This window comes from Buteo buteo, chromosome 3 (assembly GCF_964188355.1).
Source record: "Buteo buteo chromosome 3, bButBut1.hap1.1, whole genome shotgun sequence".
Taxonomy (NCBI): domain Eukaryota; kingdom Metazoa; phylum Chordata; class Aves; order Accipitriformes; family Accipitridae; genus Buteo; species Buteo buteo.
Genome location: NC_134173.1, coordinates 9,066,272 through 9,075,653, shown reverse-complemented (window position 1 = coordinate 9,075,653; position 9,382 = coordinate 9,066,272). Strand labels below are relative to the sequence as shown.

Sequence of the window (9,382 nt, the reverse complement as noted above, 5' to 3'; positions counted from 1 at the left end):
AGATCCGTATTTCCCAGCCTCCTTGTTGCTAGTAGAAATTTGGGAAGAAACGTTTTTTCAGTGACTTCTTCGTGAAGAAATAAAAACTCCATGAATAAGGCTACAGATCAAACTCCTTGTGTCCTTCTCCTTCGCCTTCCCACACGAGTTACACGGGCACTCCTGTGATGACGGCCTCAGCGGCAGATCCTCCGCGGTAAGAGCCAACGTTACATGTTTGTAGCAGAGTTCTAGGTCAGATGTTTAGTCCAGTCATTGAGTACTTAAAAGCAGTTCGGGAAGCACTGATCTCCCTTTCCTACAGCCCCGAAACCATTACTCGGAAGGAAGGCGGCACGTGTCTGTGCCGAGGACTGGCACTGGGGCTTACGCAGGGGCTGGCACAGCTAGCATCCACTCCTCCTATGGATGGCAAGTAGGCATGATGAAGGATGGGCAGCTGCAAAGACAGCCGACGCTGTATGCTGCGAGAGAGACAGAGAGAGAGGGGAGCATTAGCCAAGAGGAAAATATAGTACATTACACGCTTGCTATGGCTGCAGGTTGCCTCAAGGATATTTTCTGTGCCTGTGACGGAGAGGGTTAATGCCAAGAGCGTTGCACTCGCTGCTGTTGAGCTGTGCCACCGTGGTGTTAGTTCCCCTCAGGGAATTATTCTGACAGGCTGGACCTGACAAAGAAATCTAAGGGTGCGTTCTCAGCAGCCCACAACCCTCTGAAATTCCCAGGCACTTTCAGAGTAATTGTTAGACTGCTGATACTGGAAAAAGTTAAGTGCGCGATGAGGGCAGGTGGCTTAGCAACTCTCCGCCCCTTACAAAGTGATCTATCGCATGCAGAGCCCTGGCTGCCTGCATAGACACGCACGAGGTCACAGGCTGAGTCTGAAGCCGTGCATCACCACTTAGCGCGAGGATGTTAGAATTAACGATGGCGTTTTTGCAACCAGCTAAGGCAAACGCAGGCACGTGGAGGGAGGGAGGGAATTCGGACTGATGGCTTTTTCCAAGCAGTTCCTCTTTGTAGTTTAGGTCTGTGCTTTTGAGGTGCTGAACGCTGTTGAGTTCCCACAGTCGGTGCTGTGGGACTGAGGAGTTGGCACTCCAAAGCAGTCTAACCTTCCACCCACACCAAAATTCAGTATTTAGGAACCCAACCTCCTGTATGCAATTTTCCAAGCAGATTGACATCACCATAACTGGTGGGACTTTGGTTTGGGTTTTCTGGTTGGGTTTTTAAAAGGACAGTAAACTGTGCTCATGGACAGCCTAATTAACCCCTCTCCGTGGAGAGGACAGTGCCGTGGGACATGGGCTCTGCTATCCTCATGCTGTGGGTATACTGGCACCTTACATAAAATAAAAATCCAGTGGAGGTTTTCAGTGATATTATCATAGCAGGATTGCTTCTGCATTTGGCGACATTCACTCTTGAGACACAGAGGGACATTTTTAAGAGAAGACAGGTGTCAAAGTGACAAAGCTGACCCGAAGACCGGCTTTTTGATTCCAGAAGAAAAATGCCCATACAAAGCATTGTATCAGTACAATAGAGTTTAAAATTTATATTTCCCTGTTATCTGATATAATGACTGTGTATAGACAGGCCTTTATAAGAAGTGTATGTTTGAAAGCTTGCCTTTGGACAGCCTTTCTGATTCAAACAACATTTCATTTCTTTTTTGCTTTGTGTTAGGAAGTGGAGACAGCTACCAAGGCATCCACTGCACCGCTCGGGGACGAAGCAGTATAGCTTTCAAATTCAAACAGAAAGAAACGTAATCTGCTTCTCTTTAGTTTCTTCACTACAGACTAAGGCTTGTTTATACAGAGATGCGGTGGAAATAGTTGTAGCCTGCCTAGCTGGGAAACTCTTTCTCATCATCCCCACCCCCAAAAACACCCTTTAAAAGTTTGATGCAATATTAATCCACAGTGTTGATCACTGTAGTGCTGGCAATGCATTCCTGGGACTAAACAAAATCCATTCATTGTTATTTTGCTACTGTGCCCGACTCTTTCTGGTGCTATCAATGAAATCATGCCTTGTTCCCAGGGAGTGCAGAGGTGGCATGGCTCGCTGCTTCCACGTGCTGAATCCTTATGAGCCTGACGCTGCGGATTGTCATTCTACCTCTTGTTGCAGGGTCAAACACAGAATTGCCCGAGCTTATTTTCCCACCAGTGGAAATGCTTACTTTGTTCAACTGTTACAGACTTCTCATTAAAGAGCTTTTTGAAGCTATTCCAAGAGAATCCAGTTGCATAATCAAGTGAATGGGATTTTTTTTTCACCCATTTAAGTCTTAGCCATACCATGGACAAAGCATGTTTATTTGGCTAGGCCAACGGTGGTTGCAGTGGGTGGCAAATTTTGCTTTAACTGTACTTAAAGTTTACTTTCACTTGAAAACTTTGTTCCTGGAATTGGGGCGGAGGACTGTAGCCTGGAGACTCTCACACAATTAAGAGTTTAGGCAAAACTGTTAGGGGGAAAAACAAAACAAAACTAAAAAGGTATCAAAATCCAGATAGAACTGCTATTTTGTCCTTTAGCAAAAGAAAATCTTGTACCTTGCCTCACTCTGTAGGTTTTTTTTTGTCAATATCAGCGGTTTTTCCCTTCCCCCACCCCTAGCACATTTTGTCAATGCTTTTGGGGCAACCCCTGGTATCAATACAGGCTGGGGGATGAAGGGATTGAGAGCAGCCCTGCCGAGAAGGACTCGGGGGTACTGGTGGATGAAAAGCTGGAAAGGAGCCGGCAACGTGCACTTGCAGCCCAGAAAGTCAACCGTACTCTGGGCTGCATCAAAAGAAACGTGACCAGCAGGTCGAGGGAGGGGATTCTGCCCCTCTACTCCGCTCTGGTGAGACCCCACCTGCAGTACTGTGTCCAGCTCTGGGGTCCTCAGCACAGGAAAGACACGGACCTGTTGGAGCGGGTCCAGAGGAGGGTCACGAAGATGATCAGAGGGATGGAACAGCTCTCCTGTGAGGAAAGGCTGAGAGAGTTGGGGTTGTTCAGCCTGGAGAAGAGAAGGCTCCGGGGAGACCTTAGTGTGGCCTTTCCATACTTAAAGGGGGCTTATGAGAAAGATGGGGACAGACTTTTTAGTAGGGCCTGTTGTGATAGCACAAGGGGTGATGGTTTTAAACTAAAAGAGGGTAGATTCAGACTAGAAATAAGGAAGACATTTTTTACGATGAGGATGGTGAAACACTGGAACAGGTTGCCCAGAGAAGCTGTGGATGCCCCACGATTGTGCTCAAGGCTGGGCTGAATGGGGCTTTGATCAACCTGATGTAGTTGCAGATGTCCCTGCTGGTTGCAGGGGGGTTGGACTGGATGACCTTTAAAGGTCCCTTCCAACCCAAACCATTCTGTGATTCTATGAATTTGTTTCAAGTTGTCCATACAATATAGATATGTCAAAACATATATATGGTCAAGTATGTTGGGGAGGGAATGGCTAGTATTAGCAGTTTTAGAATCGCAGAATCATAGGCAGCTGCTGAAGAGGATGGAAAGGAAAGGTGGTGCCTCATACAGAGCAGCCACTCATCAAGGTACTGTGTTAGAATAGGGCATATATTTTTAGCTCTGTACAGAAATGCCATTTAAGAGGGATAAATAAAATCAAGTAAAAACTTGACTTCCAGTGTCAATGCACATAGGAACACAATAGAACATACATGGGAATGCATTATGCTGCAAAGGGAGCAGAGGCATTTGAAAAATATTTTTTATAGTGGCTATAGAAAACCACTGATGAGATCCCTTGGTAAGTGGGGGGACTGAAACAACTGCTGCTACATTCAAACATCTGAAGATCTGTGGGAGTCTGTAAACTGTGTCTAAACATTCAGGGATCATTTCAGTCGATTCTTCAGCCCATTAATTTGATTCTTAGCAAATGCTGGGAAGCTGGAGAAGTTCTAAATGACTACAATAAAGCAAGATGTACTAACATGTAAAGTAACGATTCTAAATCCACCTTATTTTAATGACAGATTTGAGTAGGATCATAGACAGACTAATATGAACCACTGTTGGTGAAGAAACTGAATAACAGAGGCATATTCATGCCAAGGCATATGGCTTTAATGCAATAATCCAGTCATAACCAACTTTTTTTGATGAGAATTTTTGGTTACTAAAATTGACATAACTGGCTCCAGCAGGGTATTTACTGTCTTTTAAATGCTGCTAAAAGCTCAAAAAAAATCAAGGTGGTTTCTATCATAAGGGTTATACAACGATTAGCTCTTTTGATGGTTACAAAAATGACCACATATAGGAAATAGTCTATCAAAATGGCAGGTTTAGTGGGGTCCTGCAGAAGTCTATCATCACCTTTACTCAGAGGTCTGGAAGACAGTTACATATCTTTGCTGTTAAAATGAGAATGGTATAAATTTTAATGGTGCCAAAAACTAATTCAGCAAATGTAGGTCACCGATGAGATGGGACAACATGCAGGAATGAAGGCGCACAGAAGAATGTCTTTAAAGGTCACGGAAGATATCCCATTGAATGTATTTGCGTGGCCATCATGCAGATAAGCTGACTGATGGGATCTTTAGATAAGTAAGCAGGACTGCCCAGCAGGAAAGAGCTGACTTTGCGTGAGAGACACCCCAGCTTACTGGGAAATGAACTATTCTATCTATTCTAAACTGGTTCAGGCTGCTCTCTGGACTTGAGATGAACTGGCATGGTGCAGCTTCCATCCATGCAGCTAAGCTCCCCCCAAACAGGGTTTCTGAATACCAGAATGTGCCTGAGCATTAATTGGGAGAGCACAAGTTGATACAACTGTGCTAGGGAGCATGCTAATAAGCACCATGGAAAATCAAAGTGCAGGGCTTGAACCTGTGCACCAGCACTGCTTTGCCTATTATAGGAAGTGTTAATTTACACTGTGTAGCCAGCGTGAATAGGATAGAAAGCAGCCAGAACCTACTTTTTGCTCCTCGTGCCTGATGGTCTGACTGGGTATGGCAAATTTTACATTGCATGATGGATAACCTACCAGGTCCTGCCCAGCAGGAAAGGGAGTAAGAGACAAGGGGAACTGTGAGTCATCTGTATTCATGCTCTAAATCTGCTTTACAGTCATACAAACTGCATTTTTTCTTAGGTGCAGGGTTCTAAATCTGAGCCAAGCACAAAACAAAGGTTTTTCACATTCTGATTGAGATGGTATAAATATCACCCCATCAACAAACATGAAACAACTTCCTGCACTGCAGAGCATGAAATGTGTGTGTACTGTTGTGCCTTCACTTTGGACCCAACTGTAGAATAAGCGCTCACATTTGCAGTTAGTCAAATGTAGCATTAGTGGTAAGAAAGAATGAAAAAAAAAATCCCAAATCAGACTCTTTTCTGCACTCTGTAAGAACTTTCATACTGGAAGATGTCAGCTCTCCTGAGTGCTGTCAATAACAGGAAGCTGGGATGCTTCTTCTTGCTATAGGCATTAAAGAGTTAACATTTCCGCAGGAAAATTATTATCTTAATGTCCTCCTTTCATAGGTTTGTGGCAGAGAGGAAATCTTTTTCAGACTAATGTCCTTGAGATTTGTGTTCTTGAATAAGAAATAGGTTCAGCAGACTGTGTGACTACCTCTCTATCAGATGCCCTATGTATGCAGTAAAATGAGAAAGAGAAGGCACAAACTACAGCCTGTCTTTAACCCTTTTTTTTCTTACAAAAATAATATATTTAATAACCATGGAAGTGCTGCCAGACAAGTTGAAAAAAAAACCATGCATGCGGAAGGATATTCTTAAAGAGCACAAAGTTTGGAAGGAGGCAGTCTCTTGTCACAGAGGGAATTGCAAAACCCTAGTCCTGAAGATGGCTACACTTCTCCTCTCTGGCGGGTCCACTGTGCCTGGGTGGTGTGGCTCTGGTACCCAAACTGCCAACACATCCTCAGGGGAAACATTGACCCTTGGACCTGGCACAGTCACAGCTGTGCAAGTGCTGAATGACACTGTTTTGATTTAGCAGGACTTGCTTTCCATAAATGTCAGTGACCGTTCAGATTTGTACTGACCCGCTCTTTAAGACCTTTAGGAAATTTCAGTCTTCTCATCAGTTGCCACTAGCCTAGAGGAAGTTTTGTCATCACCAAATTTTTTTCTTTTTTTTTTTTTCTGTATTAAATCTGTATTGGGACAACTGGATTATCTGAGTGTCTGTGTTTTTCTTAGCATCTCTCTTAATGTAAGGGGGCCGTGTGCAGATGAGGTTGCATTCACACTACATTATTTCTGACAAATGGTGCTGGAAAAAGACAGACCTCTAATAGCTACGCATGAAAGCACCCTGCTGACCCCATATATAGTCACGAGAGCTTTCTCAGTGAGTGCCCTGCTTTTGTGAAATAACCAGATATTTCAGCTACTGGGGGCTTTTTTTGGTGCGTATGTATGTGTGTGTGTGTGTGTGTGACCTCCTGTACAGGTTTGGGTTGGGTTTTTTTCTAAGTGCAAGGATAGTTAGAAATCCATGTGTTTCCTGTACCAGGTAGTACAAGGTAGTAACTGCGATCCGAAATCAGGTTTGCTGTCACTGATGTAACATGTGACTCAGTCTAGTAATTTGTTTAATTTATTCTGTTTTTAAATAAGCTTTGAAGTTGTCCGTGTACGAAACAGGAGTCTGACAGCTATTAGCTCAGCTCCTGATGAAGTGGTGCCCATGTAACTAGGCTGCCATGGGGAAATGGCTGATCCAGGGACAAATGAGCACAGTGCTTCCCTGAGCTCTGGCCTACGGCAGGCCTTGCTGAGCTGGTAGTATGTGAGTTTATTGTATAGGTTCCTGGAGGCAAAAGCTGATACCCTAAGACTTTTTCCCCTCCCTGAATTTAGCAAGTGCTTTGCGCCATCCTCTCCTTGTAGCCACAGCATTGTTTCTAAGGGAAAAACTCAGGTCCAGCTGCTATGGCAACGTAGAAAAGCCCTCAGACTGTTTTTATTTCTCAGCTAGCTTAAGATCGAAAGAGAACAAAATGGTTAGGTACAGCATGAACCCCTCTGGCTGGTGTGTGGAAGGCCTTGGACTTTTGACACTAGTCGTAACATGTGTGTGCATGTATGTACATCCTCTTCTCTCCTTAATATACACTGGTGGTTGGGCACAGCTTGTCCTGTAACTCTCTGCGGAAACTTTAGACATCATGTTATGGATGTTTCTGACAAGAGAAAAGAAGTGTGTTAGTTTGCCTTTGGGGCACCTTAGGATCTAGTGCCCCGATATCCTCTAAATTTGGTGGTGATGGTGAGCTGGTGGCGGGGGGCCATCACAGTACAACGTTGCTGCCCACTGGTGCTTCAGGAGGGGCCATTCACATCTTCTGTTACTGATGGTCCGGGTTCTCTCTGTAGCTGGGGCTGGCCGAAAGGGTCTACAGTGAAGGTCTTCCCATAAAAAAGCATGAAAGAGAAATATGGGTTTTGATGAAATGTAATAATTTAAATTAACATCTTATCAGCAAGGCAGCTGGTATCCAGGATGTAATTTATGGCTAAAAGAGTAGAAAGTGCACGCACCCAAGCACATGCACACCTGAGGGAGCAAGGGGTGCCTCTTTCTGTACCAGTATGTAATGGTGTATACTTACTGTTCTGGAGAGTTGATGTCTTCTATAGGATCTTTGCTTGTTCTGGAAGGGTCTGATGAGCCCCATTGTGCTGGTGGATTTTGATCAAGATGATTTTTCAAAATGGCTTTCTCACCATCTGGATGGAGAACACATTCAATTTTACTTTACTGCGACCAAGTGACCATTTTTAAATTATTTTATTTTAAAATGTCCCAGATATTCATAATGCCACAAAGTAAACTCTTTCTGCCTATATTCTGATACAGTCTCAGGTTTCCATGTGAGTCTTTGGTACTCACGCTTTCAATGCTGTGCTCCTTCATAGGAACTACCATGAAGAAACAGAAAAGGGACAAAACCTCTTTTGTCCTTCCTTTGCTTCCCCCCCACCTTTAAAAAAAAACAAACCACAAACCAAACCTTGTTGCCCATCTCTATGCAGCCCTATCATGCTCTCTCACCCAGTCTTAGGCTGGGTAAAAAATTAATGTAACTGCACCATCATATTATCTTGTGCTCAAAAATTGTTACCTTTTCATATGAAAAAACCCTCTTATTTAAGTCTTTTCCTAGAAAAACTATAATCTCATTGATGTATAAAACCTTGGTACTCTTGCAATCACATAAGCAATTAAGTGCTGTCATTTAACTATCTGCTATCATTTAGCCCGGAAATATGATTCATATCAGTTGCACTGGTCCATAGGCTGTCTGCGGGAAGGGCAGCTAATGATTTCATTAAGCTTTCTCCTGCTGCTCTCTTTTCTGCATAGTGATAATGTGGAAGATCATCATTTTCCCTGTAGGTAGCTTCACGTGATTTCCCCGGGTGTCCCGGGAGTCCCTGGCTAGCTGTGCCGAAGCCTGTGGCATCGGTCCCCCTGAGAAACACAGACGAACACAGCCATTTTAAGAAGACTGTCTTTACCGGGGATCCTTTCTGTTCCTGCCTGCTTTTCCAAAGTCTCCTACTGTGTTAAGCCAAATAAAGTCACATGGCGAACATCTGAGTAATGAGGACAGTGCACAGTTTTCATAAATAATTACAGAGCAGCTCCAAATCCATCACTGGCAGTTGTTTGCCACACACGCGGAGAAAGAGTGATTGCTGCAGGCGTTAAGGCAGCGTGGAAGAGGACTCAAAGGTAAATTCTTGAAAATGACACTGGAGGTTTTGAATGTAAAAATGGGTATGAGGGGGAAAAGCAGGAAAATACTGAAGAGAAAATGAAAATAGCATGAAAAAGCCAGTGCGTATTGAAGGCTTAAGCTGCTTTTCTTTTCTACTAACGCTCAGAAGCCCCAAATAATGCTCAGGTCCCAGCATGCTAGTAATATATATGTTATTGAAGAGCACTGGTGGGACAAAACAAACAGCAGAAACAAAGACTGAGGAAAGAAGCTGGAAGCAGAAAGAGAATGTTTTGAGGGCAAACTCCAACACGTATCATTCCCCTCCCAGCGCGGTCATCCCTGGCATTATTTTGTAGCGTTCACTTTCTGCTGTGAAAAATGTAACAGGCAACTTGGACAGAAGTGAATAGGTGAGGATGCAAAAGTGTGCAGACATGGGGATCGCTACAGCTCAGAAGAGCAGGAGAGAAGGTTTTTTTCATTTATTGTTGCATGGAAGAGAAGGGTCTGGGTGAGAAAGGAGGCAACCAGAACACATGAAGCTGCTTTTGCTAGGGCAAGAAAATGTCAGCAAAAGAGAGCTAAGGAATTCAGTTGTAGCAAGAAGAGTGCTTAAAAGGAAGATA

At 43.9% G+C, this 9,382-nt stretch overlaps 1 protein-coding gene across 1 annotated transcript in view; it reads right to left on the bottom strand.

Annotated features, from left to right (window-relative positions):
• Positions 1 to 298: 298 nt before the first annotated feature.
• The window catches only part of GABBR2 (gamma-aminobutyric acid type B receptor subunit 2), a 484,603-nt gene continuing 475,519 nt past the window's right edge, over positions 299 to 9,382 (bottom strand). Inside the window, exons 18-19 of the mRNA XM_075024282.1 lie at positions 7,641 to 7,758; positions 299 to 464 (exon numbers count right to left, since the gene is read on the bottom strand). Coding sequence (XP_074880383.1) covers positions 299 to 464; positions 7,641 to 7,758 — 284 coding nt within the window. The remainder of the gene's footprint in view (positions 465 to 7,640; positions 7,759 to 9,382) is intronic.